This window comes from Amia ocellicauda, chromosome 3 (genome assembly GCF_036373705.1).
Source record: "Amia ocellicauda isolate fAmiCal2 chromosome 3, fAmiCal2.hap1, whole genome shotgun sequence".
Classification (NCBI taxonomy): Eukaryota; Metazoa; Chordata; class Actinopteri; order Amiiformes; family Amiidae; genus Amia; species Amia ocellicauda.
In genome coordinates, this window is record NC_089852.1 from 32,599,390 (window position 1) to 32,620,369 (window position 20,980).

At 41.9% G+C, this 20,980-nt stretch overlaps 1 protein-coding gene across 1 annotated transcript; it reads left to right on the top strand.

The window, feature by feature from the left end:
* Positions 1 to 19,486: 19,486 nt before the first annotated feature.
* On the top strand, positions 19,487 to 20,416 carry LOC136747074 (olfactory receptor 52E8-like). The gene has a single exon (XM_066700030.1). The coding sequence runs from the start codon at positions 19,487 to 19,489 to the stop codon at positions 20,414 to 20,416; it is 930 nt and encodes a 309-aa protein (XP_066556127.1).
* Positions 20,417 to 20,980: the final 564 nt, after the last annotated feature.

Sequence of the window (20,980 nt, forward strand, 5' to 3'; positions counted from 1 at the left end):
GAAAACTGTGCTTGGAAATAATAAATAATCAGAATACTGACTTGCCTAATTATTATACTGTGAATATATATATATATATATATATATATATATACACACATTTCATCTTATTTCATATTATTTCCTAATATATAAATGTACTTGTGACTAATTCCAGCAATTGAGTCATTTAGTCACTGAACTGAACTAATCAGGACAGTTGGTTGAGGCGGCTATAGCTAGCTTTCATCCTTAACTTCTGATCTCCATTGGCACAGTGGTTAAGGAACAGCACTGCAAGCTTGGCATTGTGGGTTTGATTGCCTAAGTGTGAATATATATATAGTGGGGGGAAAAAGTATTTGATCTTGACAAAGCATCAGCAATCCACATTTGTTTTCCTGGAACATGCTTCAAGTCATATTGGTATTTCTGTAGTCTAAGTAGAAATCTCTGTATCCTGGGTGGGGCTTTACTCAGTGGTTTCTTCACTATAGCCTCCAGTGGCTTGTGATCTGATTCTATGTCTATTTTTCTCCCATAAACATAATGATGGAATCTTTCACAGCCAAACATGACAGCTAACATCTCTTTTTTAATTTGTGCATACCTTTGCTCTGTGTTAGTGAGCACTCTGGAGGCATAAGCAACTGGTGCATTATCTTGTAGCAAGGTTGCTCCTAAACCAGTTTGAGAGCATCCACTGTAATCTTCAGTGGTTTGTTTGGGTCAAAATACTTTAAAACTGGAGCTTTTGTTAAACATGCTCTCAATTCCTTAACAGCCTTTTCATGCACCTTGTCCAGTGCCATTCCACGTCATTTTGGAGCAGTTGTCTTAGTGGTGCAGTTATTGGAGACATGTGTGCCAGATATTTTGCAAGAAAGTTGGCCATGCCTAAAAATCTTTGCAATTCTGTCTTGTTTGTGAGCTCTGGCATGTCCACAATCGCCTTTACTGTTGCGTCATCGGGTTTAATTCCGTCTGCTGTGAGTGTATTACCTAGGTACTTCAGTTGCTGCAGCGCAATGTGGCACTTTTTCTTGTTGAATTTTAAGCCCACGTCTCTTGCTCGCATGAATACTCTTCGCAGTCTCTCATCATGCTCCTCTCTAGTGGTTCCCCAGATTAGCAAATCGCCAATGTATGTAGTTACACCATCAATCCCTTCTATTATTTCGGCCACTTTCTTGTGGAACACTTCGGGTGCACTAGAAATTCCAAACAGCAATCTTTGAAAGTGGAATCTCCTGAACGTTGTGTTGAAAGTTGTGTACTTAGAACTCTGATGGTCCAGCTATATTTGCCAGAATCCACTGGACGCATCCAAAACGCTAAAGAATTTAGCTCCGAGGTTTTGTCAAGTGCATTACTCGCTGTACTAAACTGAGCTCTTCGCACGTTTTTAATCCTAACACAGACTGTGAGTTTACATCAACTATTATGAATTCTAAAGCTTTCACAGTACCTCACAGTGAGCTCCCATATCGAGTTTCATCATGATCAGTTCACCGTTTATTTCCAGCTGTACTTTCCAGTCTTTTACAGAGTTTTCTGCATTCTCCAGAACTCCAATGAACAGCTCGCTTTCACTGTCGGTTTCACCATCGTAATGTCTCTTTTGCACATCCTTGCAAAATGTTTTTTCTTTTTACAGTTTAACCCTTTTGTGGTAATGGGGTCAAATTGACCCATTTCCAATTTTTGCTAAAAGAAAAATGATACAAGGATACAATTTTTCAACCTGAAACTCCATAGCTTATTTTCTGTGAAGAACATGTAAAAGAAAAAAAAAAAAAAATGAGTGCACATGCTACAATGCCCCCACATATTCATGTCCTTCATACGATGTTCAGGTCAATCTGACCCGCATACACACAGACAGACACACAGAAACATGCACACACGCACACACACGCACAGATAGAGAGAGAGACATACACACACATACCTTCTAAACATTTAACATTTTCTCGCACTGTACCCCTCTCACCTGCACATCAGGGGGGGACAAAACAGATAAATAACTCTACAGAGTATAGCTCACTCAACTACAATCCTCCACCAGCAATATGAGCAAAAGATTCACTGCTCAGAGGGCCTTCGAGCTAATATTGGAAGAGAGTGAGACAAATAGTGACGTGGAAGAGGAGGATGTTTCAGAATGAGGATAATGTAGAAATAAATTCTGAGTACGAAAGTGAATTTGAAGATGAGCTTAACTCAGAGCATGCACCCCACAGCCAGCCGTAGGAAAAGCCCCACAGCCAGCTGTAGGAAGAGCCCCACAGCACACTATGTCCAAGAATGGCCAGATTGAATGGTCTTCATCCCCAGTGAGAGAGCCCCCCGCTCAGCTGTTAACATAATAAGGATGGTACCAGGGCCCACATGAATGGCAGTGACTCATGTTATTATTATTATTATTATTATTATTATTATTATTATTATTATATTTTATTTATTTATTGGCAGACGCCCTTATCCAGGGCGACTTACAACATAAGTGCAAACAAAGTGCAAAAATACAATTAAGTACAAGGCATCAATCATTACAAATTCAATTTAACTAAAACATAGCAATTCAAAATAATACATTTTACAAATTCCAATTTACAATTTACACAAGTATAGTAAGTGAGGTCCTACATCCTGGACGGTGAAAGCTAAGTGCTGTCAAGATGTAGGGTCACAGTCAAGGGCTACAGGAAAGGGAGCAAGGAGGAAAACAATCAAGAACGCAAGAAGCATAATAAAACTGTGAAGTGCTATCTAGCAGGGATAAAAGGACTAATATTACAAGTACTGTCGGAAAAGATGCGTCTTGAGTAAGCGCCGGAATGAGGTCAAGGACTCTGCTGTGCAGACCACTGCGCTCCTCCAGTACCAGACGACTAACTCTACCTCCTCTCCACTCTCCTACCTCATCCCTGGCCCCTAAATGGTGGAACAACCTGCCCACTGAAGTCAAAACAGCAGAGTCCTTGACCTCATTCCGGCTGTTACGCTCCACACTCCGATGGTAGAGTGGAGGGGAACATAACCGCCCATACACACACACTCTGGGGTAGGAAGGACAAATGTAATGGCGAGGGTACTAATAAATGTACCAGAAGACAGAACAGGTCTCCCAAAAGAGGGATTTCTTTTTCTTTTGAATAAGCAAGGAACTACTTATTAACCAAGGTAATGAAAATTAATACAAAGGTTACATATATGGAACATAGGACAGGGTTACACAATATAACAATAGGCAGGGTTTACAAATAATAATAGACAGATAAGGTAAACAAAGGGGTGGTGGTTAACTGACAAAGGGTAGGAGAAGGGCCTTGTGAATGGTCTGTCAAATCAACAAAGGAACAAACAGGCCCTGACTTCGATACACCTCTATCCCTACCTATAACAATACTAAGCCCTCAATCTAACATACCTGCTACAGAAAAATGGGGACATCCACTCGCTCCTAACCTAGTGTATATAACAAACAACAGCTACATGATGTAGAGTATAACCATGGGTTTCTTATCTAGCCCTTCACCATACTGACAGGAATCGAATGGGAAACAGAAAAAAGCCAGGCAAGACAAAACAAGAACACCACCATAACAGTCTCTTCACACACTGAACATACACAGGCATATGTGGGTGATGGGTCCTTCTGTGATTGGCCGGTGACAAAGCATGGGGGAACCAATGAGGTCCGGTAACATGCCCCCTCTTCAGCAGCAAATAGCACCTAAAAGAGATCCACAGACAAAAGCAAAGACAAACGGCACCACACAGATTGACAAGAGAGCAGGAACGTAACACCGGCACTTACTCAAGACGCATCTTTTTCGACAGTACATGTAATATTAGTCCTTTTATCCCTGCTAGATAGCACTTTTTATTATGCTTCTTGCGTTCTTGATTGTTTTCCTCCTTGCTCCCTTTCCCGTAACCCTTGACTGTGACCCTACATCTTGACAGCACTTATCTTTCCAGGATGTAGGACCTCACTTACTGTACTTGTGTAAATTGTAAATTGGAATTTGTAAAATGTATTTTGAATTGCTATGTTTTAGTTAAATTGAATTTGTAATGATTGATGCCTTGTACTTAACTGTATTCTTGCACTTATGTTGTTAGTCGCCCTGGATAAGGGCCTCTGCCAAGAAATAAATAATAATAATAATAATAATAATAATAATAATAATAATAATAATAATAATAATGTATGGAGAGACAAGTGTCTGAAGGTAGCTTGGTGCAGTGTGGTCGAGACAACGTTAGGTGAGGGTCATTGTCTTGAACTGAATGCGTGCCGGTATGCCAAGGGGATCGAGATGAGGAGGAAAAGTGGGGGAAAAACAGGAGATCCGATTTGGAGAGGTTGAGCTTGAGGTGGTGCGAGTGCATCCAGGCAGAAATAGAAGACAAGCAAGAAGAGATGTGAGAGGGTCAGAAGCGGGAAAAGACAGGAAGATCTGGGCATCATCAGCGTAGAAGTGGTAGGAGAAACCATGGGATGCGATGAGGGGGCCCAGGGAACGAGTGTAGAGAGAGAACAGGAGCGGGCCCAGGACGGAGCCTTGGGGAACGCCTGTGAGGAGAGGTTGGGGGGTGGATGAGGTGCCTCGCCATGTCACTTGGTAGGATCGGTCACTGAGGTAGGAGGAGAACCAGGTGAGAGCAGTCCCAGAGATTTCAAGGTCAGTGAGGCAGGAGAGGAGGATGGAGTGATCAACGGTGTCAAATGCTGCAGAGAGGTCAAGGAGGATGAAGACTGAGGAGAGGGAGACCGCCCGAGCACAGCTGAGGGTGTCAGTGACAGCCAGGAGAGCCATCTCAGTGGAGTGAGCTCTGAGGAGAGGTGGCATCAAGGGTTGGTTTCTTGAGCAGTGGGATGACAGCAGCTTGTTTAAATACAGAAGGGAGGAGGGAGGAGATGAAGGGGAGAAGATCAGGAGTGGTCGCTTGGAGGAGGCGAGAAGGGAGAGGGTCCAGGGCACATGTTGTAGATTTGTGATGTAGGAGGAGAGCAGAAACTTCAGCATCTGAGAGAGACAAGAATGAAGAAAAGGAAGCATGATTGGTGGGAGGTTTGGGTGTGATGGGAGATGAGGGTGGAGTATTGAACAGCCTGCAGATGTCTGCAATCTTGGAGGAGAAGGAGACGAAATCATCAGCAGTGAGAGATGAGGGAGGAGGGGGGGGGGCAAGGAGGGAGGAGAAGGTGGAGAAGAGTTTGCGGAGGTTGTTGACAGTGGATTCGTAGAAAAATTGGAAGTAAGACTTCTTGGCTGAGGTGAGAGAGGAGGAGAATGTGAACAGTAGAGAGCGGTAGACTTCGAGGGCAGCTGGGAGTTTGGTCCTTATCCACTTCTGTTTGGCGGCACACAGACTAGTTCGGGTTGCGCGGAGAACAGCAGAGATCCAAGGCTGAGGAGGGGAGGGACGGGCAGGACGAGACATGAGAGGACAGAGAGAGTCAAGGGAGGAGGTGAGGGAGGAGAACAAAGAGAAGGTAGCACAGTTGACAGATAGATGGGAAAAACAGTCAATGGAAGGTAAGAGAGTGAGGGCAGTGGAGGCAAGGGTGGAGGGGGAGACAGAGCAGAGATTACAGTGGAAGGTGACAGAGGGAGTGGGTGGAGTGGGGAGGGAGGGGAGGGAAAGGGAGAAGGAAATTAAGTGGTGGTCCAAGATGTCCATGGGTGTCACGGAGAGTGTTGAAGGGGAGCAGCCTCTAGAGAAGATGAGATCTAGCTGGCGGCCAGCCCTGTGAGTTGGGGGAGACGGGGAGAGAGAAGTTAAAAGAGTGAATGAGAGGAAGAAATCTGGCACAGTGGGAAGGGTTGGAGAGATGGATGTTGAAGTCTCCCAGGGAGGATGGTAGGTGAGGACAGCGAGGGGAGGGAGGAGAGAAGAAAATCGAGTTCATCCAGGAAGGAGGTGAGCGGACCAAGTGGACGGTAGAGAACTAGAAGGAAGAGGTGAGAGGGAGAGGTGATTTCCACTGCATGGAATTCAAAGCTGTGGGTCGTGATAGAGGAGAGAGAGGGGTGACAGAGAAGAGGAGAGAAGGGGAGAGCAGGAGCCCTGTCCCTCCTCCCCACCCAGTAAGATGAGAGGAGTGGGACAGGACAAACAGAGAGGATAATGCAGCAGGGGTGGTAGAGTTGTCTGGGGAGATCCATGTCTCGGTGAGAGGAAGGAAATCCAGGGAGTGGTGGGAGGCGAAGGCGGAGATGAAGTCGGCCTTGTTGGAAGCTGAGTGGCAGTTCCACAGGCCCCCAGAGAGTGGAGAAGAGGGGAGGGAGGAGGAGGGGAGAGGCAGAGAGATGAGGTTTGAGGGATTAGGGAAACGATGGCGTGCAGGTGCATGCCAAAAAGACGGAGAGAGCAGGACAGGAATTGTTGTTGTTGTTGTTGCTGTGTGGCATCTCCTCGCAGTCTTCTCCTCGCTGGAGTCCCCGCAGCTAGAGTCCCTGTCCTTTGTAAGTGTGGCGCTTCGGAAGGGGGGCACTGAAGGCTGCTGGCGCTGACTGCTGGCGCAGAGGTGTGGGGGGCAGTTAAATATGACACCTGTAACTAATTAGGACAGTGCACACCTGTGTTGCGTTGGATGACACAAGGCTGGTCAGGATGGCCCTCCCTCCCACGCAGCACTGCTAATAGCACAATTAATGGCCGCTTAATATCTGAATACAGACAAAGACAGTTCCAGACACATGCAGTTACAGTGAACAATTATAGTAATGTTAAACAAATGCTAAATAATCACAGCCTACACAGTGTAACGCTTCTGATTGCAGACAGGGCGTGTCGAGTGCGCTAAGTAACTTGCTAAATTCACTAACAAACAGTCGCTGCTCTTACTACAAAACAGGTGCAAGATATACAATTCGTAGCTAAACAACAAACCATATACACAATCAATGTAACTTAACTGAACTAGGAAATGCAGGAGAAAAAGTGATACTTAGCTGCGGCGACTTGAGCAACTTCTCAGCTGGCTTGCCCGAGTGTCCAGATATCCAGTATGTTCATAATATCAAGTCATCCTTTGAGCTGCTGATTCCTGACTGAATTCAGAAAATCACTGTGGATATGACCAACCTTGAGGGGAGACGCGTTTTCAGGTAGCAGCAGAAAGAGATGGACAATACACATTTACATGCCTACTTTGGGATCCTCATCCTTGCAGGTGTCTATAGATCAAGAGGGGAGTTGACTGAAAGTCTGTGGGATGCTGAGACAGGGAGAGCGATTTTTAGAGCCACAATGTCTCTGGAGAGCTTCCATATATTCTCGAGAGACATCAGGTTTGATGACCGGGAATCAAGACCTGCTAGATGGCGGAGGGACAATTTGGCAGCAATCCGCACTGTGTGGGACAAGTGGGTGGACCGACTTCCACTTCTTTACAATCCTGGGCCCAATGTAATTGTGGAAGGACGGTGGGGTTTAGAGGCCGTTGACCCTTCAGGCAGTATATGCCTTCCAAACCAGCAAGGTACGGAATCAAAATCTGGACTGCCTGTGATGCTGTTTCATCTTATGCATGGAACATGCAAATTTATACAGGGGAGCCAGATGGAGGAGCCCCTGAGAGAAACCAGGGGACACGGGTGGTGCTGGTTATGTCGCAGGGCCTCAGTGGCCACAACATCACATGCAATATTTTTTTCACATCGTACAGCCTGGGACAGGAACCTCTCAAAAGAAAGCTGACAATGGTTGGGACAATCAGAAAAGGGAACTGAACCTTTTCACCCTGGAACAGAGGAGACTATGTGGGGACTTGATCCAAGTCTTCAAAATCATGAAAGGCATCGACCACATCAAACCAGAGGAGCTTTTCCAGATCAGCAGGGACACACGCACCCGGGGACACAAATGGATATTGGGCTTCAAGGCATTCAAAACGGAAAACAGGAGACACTTCTTTACACAGAGAGTAGTCACAATCTGGGGTAAACTACCCAGCGATGTGGTTGAAGCTGAAAGTTTGGGAACATTTAACAATAGTCTGGATAGGATCCTTGGATCACTTAGATATTAATGAACACCAAACGAGCACGATGGGTCGAATGGCCTCCTCTCGTTTGTAAACTTTCTTATGTTCTTATGTTCTTAAAAAACAAGACAGAGCTCTCACCTCAGCTTCTAACTGTAAAGGACAGGCCAGTCCATTCCTCCGACTTTGTGTTTACAGCCAACACTGCCCTGTTCTCCTACATACCCCAAAAGGGCAGAAATGTGATGCTCATGAGCACTCTACATAGGGATGGAAGGATCAGTGGCCGGGAGGACCGTAAGCCAGAGGTCATACTTGATTATAACGCCACCAAAGGAGGGGTAGACAACTTGAACAAGCTGCTGTCCTGCTCCAGCTACCAAAGAAGAAATTTACGTTGGCCACTCGTGATCTTCTTCAATATCCTGGATGTCTCAGCCTACAATGCGATTGCAATCTGGATTGCAATTAACCCATACTGGAACCAAAGGAAGCTCCAAAGAAGACGTCTTTTTCTAGAGGAGCTAGCAAGGCACTGGTGACACCGCACATACAGAGGAGACAACATGTGCCTAGGTCTCCAGCTTCTCTAGCCATAGTGAGGAGGATGGTGGAGGCTCCTGCTGTCCTACCTGCACAACCCACACAACAACAACCTCCAGTGCCTGAAGTAAGTATCCTGTTGTTGTTGTTGTTTGTGTGTGTGTGTGTGTGTATTAGGAGAAGTGGTGGGAAAAAAAATCCTGAACTAATAGTCTTTTCATTATTCTAGATTGCAGCCGGTGGCAACAAGAGGAAGCGCTGCGAGGTGTGTGGACCCTCAAAGGATTCAAAGACACAGACCACATGCAGCAACTGCAAAAAGTACATCTGTAGTACACATACTCTCAAATTCTATGCATCATGTGTTGTGTAGACAGGCATGCCCATGCGCACATACAATGTTATCCAATGTAATTTCAGAATTATTTGAGATATGTATTTTTTATGTACTGTATTTCCTTGACAGTAACTAAAACAGTGTATATTTTGTTCATCTTTTGTGTTTCTATTTGTTGTTCATCACCTGTATTTGTTTTACGGCTTTGATTATAATAAGATTAAGGTGATAATCAATTGAGAATATCAGTTCAAAATCATCAATGAAAACATTATTTAATTTCTATTTTTCCTAGATAAGCATGATTTATGACACCCAAGTCTTTATTATAATGGATTTTTTACATAAATTATAACTTCATCACAAAAAACGAATGACACTTCCATTGTTAAATGTGATCTAGCAGAGATTAATTGCAAACATTAATCATAAACGTTATCTATATTTTTTGGAATTGACAATATATTTTGTATGTAAAATTTTATTTCTGTATTGCTTTTAAAACCTCAATAATGTCCCGGGTCAATTTGACCCGAACAGTACCAAAGGGTCCAAAAAGTGAACACCACACAAGGGTTAAGCACTCTTTTCGCATGGCTAGACAGCTATTTTTCTCATGTTCTTTGCACCACCTCCCGCATTTCGTCTGTTTCCTTTGTCTGTGACTGTCCCGGTAAGGCCTTTCCACATTTTGTGCTATTGCTCTTTTGTTGTCTTTGTACCATTTTATTTCCTCTAGTTCAGGGCCTTGATTCTTTGCTTCAGTATTTGTTAGAGTCTTGATTCTTATTTTCGTAACCTCAGCAGCTTTGCAAGTGTCCACTGCCTTCTGCAAAGTAAGGTTAGGGTCTCTCAACAATCTGGATCGCTTATACCGCATTCAATTTGATCTCTAATTTGAACTCACATGTTTTACTTTTATTTTTCAATTCAGTCACATATTGGCCTATTGTCTCAGCTTGCCTCTGTACGCATGTAAAGAAGACGTTCCTTTCGTATGTGATATTCTTTCGGGGTGTGCAGTATTCCTCGAACTTCTGCATTACTATATCCAATCTGTCCTTGTCTCCGTCATTAACAAACGTAAAGGTGTTGAATATTTCTAATGCATCACCCACCACATGAAGGAACAAGGAGGTCTTCTGTTTCTGCATCTTATCTTCCGACTATGGCTGCTAAGTTAATTTCAAACCTTTGTTTGAATCTTCGCCATTGTTCAACCAGGTTTTCCTCCAAGCTGAGTATCAATGGCGGACTTAGCTTTTCCATTTTCGTTTTTTCCTTTTTCTTTGGAGGCGTATCCTTTTCAGTTATTTTTTTTTAGACTTTAACTTCTGACACCATGTTATCCTTTATGACTTTCAATGATGAGTCAGGTTTAAACTTTAAGAACTTTTATTAATTAAGTGTACTCACTAGCTTAAGGCATCTAGACCTCAGACATACCATCTTACTTCTCTAGCCCCTCCTACATCCTGTTTTACCTTATTAGCACTTAGCTGCTAACGTCATATCCTGACAACCCTCATTTTATATCATTAAGTTGATTCAACGTGGTTTGTTGCAATTACTCCTTGTCTCTTTAGGAAGGATAAGACAAAGCATGTTCTCCATCCTCCAATACATGCATTGACACCTTTAATCCTGTAACTCAAAAACTCTGTGGTGATATGTACTATGATTTTCAGGAACGAATTGAAACGTTAAAAAACACCTATGGTTTGAACGTGGTGGTGATTTGGGAACACGAGTGGACAGCCCTGAAGCAGCATGATGAGGGGGTGCGGGACTTCATGGAAACCTTTGACTTTCCAGAACGTCTCGAACCCCGGGAGGCATTATTTGGGGGTTGGTTCAACGCCATCTGTTTACATTATGAGGTAAAGTTGGGGGAGAGAGTAGATTACTATGACTTCACTAGCTTGTACCCATTTGTCAACAAGACTAAAATTTATCCCTTGGGACATCCAAACATTATTTATCGTGACTTTCTCGACATCAGTCATTACTTTGGCTTGATCAAATTGACCGTATACCCGCCCTGAGGTCTATTCTTGCCCGTGTTGCCTTACAGGTGGTCGAGAAAATTGATGTTCCCTCTGTGTAGAACGTGTGTGGAAACTGAAAATCAGACGCCCTCTTGTCCACACAGCGATGAAGAGAGGGCGCTGACAGGGGTCTGGTGTAGCGTTGAGCTTGACAAGGCGGTGGAAAAAGGTTACAGAGTCGGTAAGGTGTATGAGGTTAGGAATTTACTGAAAAATCTGATACTCTTTTTGCTGATTACATTATGACCCACCTAAAAGGGAAGCAGGAGGCCTCCGGCTACCACTCTTGGTGTGCTGACGACGCGGACAAAGAGTGTTACGTTCAGCAATATTATGAAAAGGAAAGGATTTGGCTGGATCCGTGTAACATAACGGTAAACCCGGCTAAAAGACAGATGTCCAAACTGATATTGAACAGCCTGTGGGGTAAGTTTGGTGAGAGAAATAACCATCTAAATACCACCTTGATTAAAAACCCCAAACAGTTTATAGAATTCATGTTTTCCAAAGAACACGATGTAGCCCACTTTCAATTCATAAATGACCGAGTGGCCCAGGTGCAATGGCGGACCCCGAAAGATTTCCCCACCCGCCAGGGTAACGTTAATGTGTTTATTGCGATTTTTAAGACGGCTTACGCCCGGCTTGAACTGTACAACTTAATGGACCAACTACAGGAGCGCATGCTCTATCACGATACTGACTCTGTGATCTTTGTTACCAGGCCAGGGGATTGGGTCCCGCCCCTCGGGGACTACCTTGGGGAGTTAACGAGCAAGCTAGATCCTCAGGACCACATAGTGAAGTTTGTTTCAGGGGGGCCAAAGACTTACGCGTAAAGAACAGCTGCATAAGACATGTATGAAAGTTAAGGGGATCACTCTGAACCATTGTAACAACAAAATCATTAACATTAAGTCTCTGATGACCCTGGTCCAAAGTTTTGTAACCGAAAAAGAGGCGCCTCCTCGTGAGATTATTACTTCCGGAAACCGAATCTATCGGAATAAAAAGGGTTACATGTTGGAAAAAAGATCACTAATCCTTTTTCATGTATTATAGCCGGTCCCTCCAACTCGGGTAAGAGCTATCTTATAAAGAACGTCATAGAAAATGCAGAAGTGACCATGTCCCAAAATCTCGACAACATAGTGTGGTACTACTCTTGCTGGCAGCCGCTCTACGATGCTTTGGCGGCGAAAAAAAAAAATCTGAAATTTGTACAGGGTGTCACCGACTCGCTGTGCGACGATGAGTTGTTCCCCCCAAGATAAACTAATCTAGTGGTCCTTGACGACCTGATGGAACTGGCCAGTGATAATAGCTAGGTGGAAAAAGCCTTCACAAAGTACAATATAAATAAGCATGTCTGTTCGGATTAAAATAAATCTACCACTTTTGCAGATGTTATTTGGGGGGAACCTGCGCCAGAGGAAAGCTGTGCTGGCCGCGGCCCCTTCGGATTTGATAGAGGCCCTGTGTGAAATAGCTTTAAACATCTTGCGTGGAAACATCCCCCTAACCCCTTTTCAACATTCTAAACTCAAAAAAACAAGATCATCGCTAATAAGAAGTATTCTATTAAAAGAAAAAGAAAGAAGATTAATCAAACTGGGGGGTTTATTGGACCACTCTTGAGCATAGCTGTGCCTTTCCTTACCAGTCTTCTGGCTTCGAGATCGGTTTAATAATGGAACATGCTCGGAAAATGTTTTTGGTCCCTCAGGAACAGCTTGAAAAACTGAGAAAAAATGTTGCCGGCCCAGAAACCCTCCAACAAACTGTCAAAAATAACTTGGACTCTGAAATGAAAGCTATATTAGCCAGGGTTGATTTAAATCAGCATTCCAAAGCCCAATTGTATAGTGCCACGTTACAAAGATATCTCCGTCTGGTTCGGCAGGGGGAAAAAGATTACAACACTTTAACTTTAAACATGGCCTCTCAAGAAAACGGGGTTGCGGATGAGGGGGCTGTGGCTGATAAGGGTTTTGATGCTCAGGCCGCGGTGATTGCGGATACCGAGCCTGTTGAGGGTATTTTCTCATCGCCAGAGGTCGATGTTGTAACCGATGTTTTGAGAAACATGCCTTCCAGAAGCAAAAGAAATGCTGAATATATCCTGCACAAAATGGTTCAGAAACCGCGGGTAATGGCTTGGAATGAACAGGGTGAATTTGTTTTTAAAGGACAATTGATCAAAGGATCACATATGTATGATTTGTTGAAGAGTGTCACTAGCACTAATAAGATCCCTGCTAACCGCAGACCTGTAGGCTGGAATTTTTTCCAACATACGATGGCCTGTCTGAACATCCCCCAATCAACAGTGCCTAACCAGGAGACACATCAAAATATACACATGTGTAAAGAGGGGGAGGCTGAATGGGAAGCTAAAACCCCAACTGCTCATTACTTACCCAGTGTTAAGCGAAGGATCTCAGGATCTAGCACACGTTGGTTTGCTTATTAATAGCCTGTTATTATTGTTTGTAAAACAGTGAATGAAGACCGACAACCTATTGTAATTATTTATTGTATCTTTTATTTTTCAAATGTTGTACAAATGTGTTCGTTATAACATGCCCCTGTGTCTTGTATAATAAGTGTGTTAAATAAATGATTTGCTTCAAAGACTGATTCCTGTTTTTCTCCTTAACATGAGTGACATCTTTTAAAATCAGCCAGTCTGTATACAAGGGTTGTTAACACCAGACGTAACAGGTATATAAGGGGCAGTATACATTGTCCTGACAAACTCTGTCACTTTTTCATCATTCTGTTCTAAATCATTGCTGTACAGAGTCATAATGTATTGATATGTTCGGCCTTTAGCTCTATGATATAAGAAAAACGCACAATGTTGGCCACAAGTGGTGGTCTGCAGACTCTGTACTTGACGCCTGTTGTAAAGGGTTTCTTGACAGTTGTTGAGCAAAAAGTTATGGATCCTCTGGGGCAAAGGTCTGAAATCTGGGGGGTGACCATAGGAATCAAAAAATTCACCACGTTGATCCTGCCTTAGATAAATAGCCAACCAGTGTTCTCCAGGCATATTTTTAGGGTGAGTATTGATTATGTACATTGCGGGTAAATTCTTGATCTTAAATTTAGTCACAAGCATAGACCCCTTGAAACAGTTTGCGGGTACATGCTGTAGCCGTCATGAGGTTGTTGAGCTCTATGGTACTCATTTTAATAATAATCATACAGAACGTTTCTTCTCTGATTCACCTCAATAATGTTGTCAAACACAGCGTACACGATCATATTTACAGTGCGGGGTAGAGGATGCTTAAAACGCATCTCCAGACACATGTTACCCGTTTTAATCCAGTGAAAAATGTTGTCCACACTCTTCGTCGGGGGTCAGGTTGAATCCATACAGTGTGTAGCCGCTGCAGTATTCCCGGCAATTGATCATTAGAGGTTGATCCTTGAGATGGCGACCCATAGCCAATACTAGACTGTAATATTCCCGGACAGCATTGCTGTTTTCAAAGTCCGGTTGAAAAGGTTTGGACGGCAGCTGCACTCAGTCAATGTACAATGCTATAAATTCTGCGTTATAATGTTTAAAGTTAAAGGGGATCTTGTTGTAAACCCCGGTAAAGGCATCATTATTCACTAAACCTATAATAACCTGTTTTGGGAGCTGCCCTAGAAAAATATTTTCTTGGTTCATCACACGAGTCCCCGCGGGGATACTGTGGACTTTCATATAGACTCTTTCTATCGGATACTTGGCGTTTGCCATTTCTGAAATTGCGGAAAGAGGCGGACTCTCTACATAGATGCTTTTATCTATACTCGTTTGGGTGTACGGTACTGTTAACAAATCCAATTCTGATTTAACGCATTCTTCCGATAGGCTATGGACCAAAGACATTTCTTTCTTTGAGACTTTCTTTTTGCAGGTTTTCTCTTCTGTAAAAAACACCCCTGATATCGGCCGGGAATTGAGCCACCACATCTGAGAATGAGTTCTCCGTGTCGGTATAGAAGCCTAATATACGCCCTAGGGCCCCACTGGTTTGAATACTATGGCCAGGTTTTGATACAATGTACACTCAGTTTTTAATAGGATTGTAATATAACTTGAGGGAGGGGTTCCCGTCTGAGAACTGCTTATTCATCTCATCTAATATTTTATCCACGCTGTCGTAATAACCTCCTTGTATCGTGAATGACCATTGACTCTTTTTAACATAATCAAAAACTGAGAAGTTGGCATCCTTATCTTGTAAAATAGACCAAGTGTAAGGATACTGTATTTCCGCCAAACCCACTTCCCACAAGCCCCTTAGATCTATAGATTTTCCAAATTGCACTGTGTAACTGGAAATTTCATTTTTAGGATATATATCGAGAGAGGAGTTACTGGGTAGAGTCATGTAGAAGCTGCCTGATTCCATCTTGAGAAACTAAAGTAATTCCCCCCACCATACCCGCAGGCATCTTGTTATAAGGCTTGAATATCGCAAACCTGTTGCTCCGGGACCCAACTGTTGAACTTTTCAGGCCAGCCTCTCCATTTCACTAACACATATTTTTTCCCGTTTTGGGTTTTTTCCGCTATAATCTTTTCAACTCTGAATACTCTATCTTTACCCACAATAATTTTTTGTAACTCGGCAGCGTAAAACGTCCCTTCTATTTCCTCCCCGACATGGTTTTTTATTCCATTTCAGGTGAACAAACACCTCTTTTTAGACAATTGAGAAAAGTATAACTTACACAACAATTTTTTCTACTGTCCAAACAAAAATAAATCAGATGATTGGTTACTTGTTCTATATCGACAACGACATGTTTTTTTTTTTATCTTGTAGGCACACACATCGGTTACATACACAAATAAAACAACAATATGGGCTATTTTAAAAGTAAACAAAGGTTTGTTAAACATGATCAGTAAAAGTTCATACAGATGATGATGAAAAGGACTAACATCCTTCTGAGCGCCCTCGACCATCTCACTCCAGTTTTTGTACCCCCAAGTATCTGTTACAGTGGCCATTAACTTTTCCAGGTTTGAAAGTTGGTCATCATCTATGGTTAAATCTATAGAGAAAAGGCTCGCATTGGCTACTTTTTTGTCAAGCACATGGTGTAATAGAGCTCTCAGGCTATCCACTGAGTGTTGATGGCAGAGCCAGTTGCAGAAGCAGTCCAGAACATTTCCCATCTTCCAGGTCCCTCAGTTCGGGTCAGAGTCTGAATCGGTGGCGTAGAGATCAAATTCTTTGCAGGTTTCAGTTTTAACTTCTTTACGGAATAAATACTCTTTTAGCTTCCCAGCGGTTTTTCTACTCGGCTCATCCAGGTCATTGATCAGCTGATTAATTTTCTCTTTAATATACGGCTCATTTTTCAACTCCAGCAAAATCTCATCTATGATTTTCTGGACTTGCCCGGGGGTGGCCCACAGATGGGAGTAAGATAGTGCCTTGATTAGCGCTGGCTTCAGCCACGGTTTGTTCAGTCTTCTGTAAAACACATCGAAATAGAATCGGAAATAATAGGCATCTGGTTCAAACAGACAGCTGTGCCTCAACTGGCTGGGGTGATTCACTTCACAACCCTGACAGACTGATTTCTGGGTTCGGGCGATGAGAGCCTGCAGAATATACACCAGGGCGCTTTTAACAACTCTGCTTACATTGAGCTACACGCCGGGCATAAAGCCATTGTCTTCATCACGCCCCTGGGGCGGTTTGCTGCTCATTGGGTCGCTCGGCGGGCTGTAGGTTGTTTCTACAGCCGCTGGAACGCCCCCTTCCTGAGACGAGTCCGCGATAGACAGTGCAGCAAATGCAGAACCGTTCAGGATCTCCTGAGCCTGTGCATCCCAGAGACTAGCTTTGACGTCCATCGCAAAGCATCCTGTTTCGTCTTGCGGAATCGGGGGTTGAGGTCCAGGAGGGTGGCTGCAGTCAGAGGTTTCAGGCATGTATACAAAATCGAGTGAATAGAACCAAGGTAGATCCCGGGATTGGAGAGGGGTGTAGAGCCTGTTGACATCCATAGCTTTCAGGTAAGACATTCTCTTTAAACCTTGATCGAAGGGTGATGTGCTTTTTATACTGTCTCTTCACTACGTCACGATAGCCCGCCTCTTAGAAGAGAGTGTCCCCTGCGGCTCCGGACCCACCACCAAACACACAGAGCATTCATTTTAAACTCAGACTTCACGTTATGCGTTTCGTGAGAGAGAGAGAGGGAGAGCGAGAGAGAGCTAAAATAAATTAAAAAAAACTTTCCCCCTAAGCATTTTACTTAGAGCACTAGAGTAATTTAATGAGTTCTAAAGATTAAGAATGTAAGACAATAATGTGGTATATCATAACATTTGTAAGCCAGGATAAGGGACTGTTAAGAAATTGAACAATATCTTAAGTTTAAATCTTATGAACTTTTAAGACAGTTAGAAGGCATTTAACTAAAAAAAAATGAATTCACTACAAGATAGATATATATATAGAGAGAGATAACTATTACTGAAACAATGGAGATATTCTAACTTAATAGGGGGGGTCACAACCCACAGGACCTGGAACATTCACACTCTGAACATTCACACTCTCCAGCAAGAACAAAGGCCTGCAGAACTAATCAGCGTGGGTGGAGGGAGGGGGGCTAGGGGTGAGAGAAGGACCATAGGAGAATGGGGGTCATCGAGGTCATCGGGATCATCGTGGGGGGTTAGGGCACTATGGGTGTACTATGTACACTTCCGTCTGGATATGACGTAGGTATAAAAAACATATGACGTAACATGCCATAAAATATCTGGCAATGCCTATGGAGCCCCCCACATGAGGCATGTTTTCCATTATATAGATAGGCAGAAAAGTGCCACCGGTTACTCCCATAATGCATTGCATTTCAAAGATGGAAGAAGGGGGGGGTTGACTATCTTGTTTAAACAGGATCTTTGATAACTATGTAGATAGCGGGAATTATATGGTGAGGTTAATTTCTACTAAATATTTTCAACCTATACAATAAATATATTTTCTCTAGAATAAAATATGGTTAATATTTAAATATTGAAAATTGAGTCATTTTTAGTAACAGCTACCTTGCTGGGGAAAAATAGATAATGAAACAATAACAGCTTCTGCTGTCATGGAAACACAGAGCATTTTATGCATAACCCTGAGGCTTTCCCTTACTGATGTTTCGGAACAGGAGGAACGGTTCCCTTAATTACATGTTCAGCTAGATGTAATACACTGCATGGGTGTTGAGTTAAGTTTGTTCAGCATTTTTAATGATCCTTGTTAAATCTCCAGTGGGAGTTTTAAGTCAACAAGGTCTCAAGGTTCTACCGATAAACAAAGACCATGTATAAAGCTTGAATCTCTTCAAATACTCACAAGTTGTAACGTCTGTGTGGACATCATGCGTTTCAGAAGAGAAATGGTAGTAATTCTTGATCTCATTTATTTTACCTGTACTATTCTGCTGTCATTTTTGTGTGTTTGTCTGACAACATATTGCTTTTTTAAAAATATATATACTATTAATAACTTTACAGTGTGTAAATAGTTTGAATGCTTACTATATGTTGAGACAATTTCAGTGTCTGTATATGTGTATGTATGCATGTATATATATATATATATATATATATATAAAAGCTTCTGCCTTACCAAATTTAGGTTTAAAAATCATATTCCTTGAAAATGGATTTACTGTGTATATATGTATTTCTTTTTCAGTTTGCTTCTGAACTGTAAATAGCTGGTTTGTAGCATAAATTTAACAGATTCACCATTTCCAGGTTTGGATTATGATTTTACAATATGGATTTTGATGAGACTCTAGATGTTTATTCATTAGTTCATATTTACATTTAATCAACGGTTATTCAGCATTTACTGTGTACATTTTATATACATATACAAATTTACATAGCTGGCCAGTGCACTGCATCAGTTTAATTAAGTTTTTATGATTTTGTTTTTATCAATTTAATTAAGTCAGAGAGTGTTGGTGTTAATATGCCAAGGTGTGAGTTGACTACTTTTATCTGGGGTATTCTCAACCCCTCTAGCTGGGTCTTTCGTTATGTCTTAGATCATAGGTCTGGTGGTGAGACTGGGGAGCAGCCACTCACAGGTGTGTTTGATAGACTGCAGTTCAAATCCAAGCGGTGGGGGGTGAGGAGGGACTCTAACTGCACACACTACATAGAGACAAAACTGTTCTCTTTAGTAATTATCTGTTCAGATTTTTTTTTAAATGAAGTATAATATAGTGCAACACTATATTATTTATAATAATATACCATCTTTATTTAAAAAAAAATAGAAATACTGATATATGCACCCTTGCCAATATAAGAAACTACAGCAGAGAACAAGTAAATACACAAAGCCTTTAATTTTAAAACTCATAATGAATAATGAGTGTGAATCTTAGCAAATTGTTAAGAAACTCAAATATTTCTTGTGTATCTATATCAATCTAGATCTTCCAGCATTAATAATATCTTGAGCATAAAATATATAAGAAACATCTATTTATTTCCTTCCTTCTAACTAGACCCTGTTCAGAGGTCACAGCATGATGAACTCATCTGACACTACCTTCATACTGGCAGCATACTCTGAAATTGGAGACATTAAATATTTGTATTTTACCATTTTACTACTGCTGTACATCTTTACTATTTCTGCAAATGTAATTCTCATAGTTGTAATCTATGTAGAGAGGAGCCTCCATGAGCCCATGTATTTCTTCCTGTGTAGCCTTTCTGTTAATGCAATATTTGGCAGCACTGCACTCTGCCCCTGCCTGTTAACTAACATCCTGTCAGACCGTCATGACATTTCTGGAATCAGTTGTCTGGTACAGGTTTTTTTCTTGAACATATATGGTCAATGTGAATTTTCAAGTTTAGCATTGATGGGATATGACAGGTATCTGTCAATCTGTTATCCTTTGCAATACAATATGATCATGACTCCTGCAAAAGTAATTATGCTTATAATATTGTCATGGTTATACCCTATATGTACATTTGGTATACATTTCATATTAACTCTGCAGCTTCCTTTGTGTGGAAGAATCATAGAAAAGGTTTATTGTGCCAACTATTCAATCACCAAACTTTCCTGTATAGACACATCCATTAATAATATGTATGGTCTAATTAATCTTGTTTCAAGTACAGTTCTCCCTGTAATTCTCATTATGTATTCCTATTCAATAATCCTCAAAATCTGCTTGAGATCTTCCAAGGAATCGCAAGCTAAGGCACTGAACACCTGCACTCCACACTTAGTTATTCTGATAAACTTTTTCATTTCAGCTTTTTTTGAAATTTTTCAAAACAGATTTGACATGAGCCATGTGCCCCATGAGGTTCGTATTTTCCTTTCAGTTTACTTTTTGATCATTCCACCTCTCATAAATCCAATTATTTATGGAATCAGAACGAAAAATATTAGTACCAGGGTGAAGAAATGTTTCTTGCAAAAAAACAACTCATAAGCTGTGAAGCATACTACTTTACACAAATGTGTACAGTAACATTATTATATCCAACTCTTGCATTAATTTCACACATCTTTAAATATTTTCAGAATCTTTTGTGCAAAAAAAAAAAAAAAAAGTCACCTAGAAAACAAACTTCAAATTGAAAATGGGCTTGATATTCAAACTTTGTGCAACTTCCATGAAAAATGTGTGCCGTGCAAGAAAAATGTGACTTGGCCAAAAATAGATAGATATTAAAATATGGTGCAAATGTTTGCGCTGCATTGGACATTGGAATATAAAGTTTTTTGTGCCTCGCAAACCTGCCTGCACCACTCCACAGTGCCCTGTTATTCCCACTGTTAGAGCCAGCGCTGCCACAAATAACACACAAAAATTGTTATATTCAGCCTAATTTGGGCTTTAACGTAATTCAAATTCTATTGCACTATGCACATGTTTAATGACCTCTAAAGAAAACATTTGCATCTCATGTTTCCAATTAGAGAATCATTACCATAGGCTAACTGAGTCACAGCATTAAAGGAACAGGACTCTGCAGGTGGATGGATGAAGGCA

Coding starts and splice junctions, on each gene's coding strand:
- LOC136747074 (XM_066700030.1), top strand. CDS start 19,487: ATGATGAACTCATCTGACACTACCTTCATACTGGCAGCATACTCTGAA.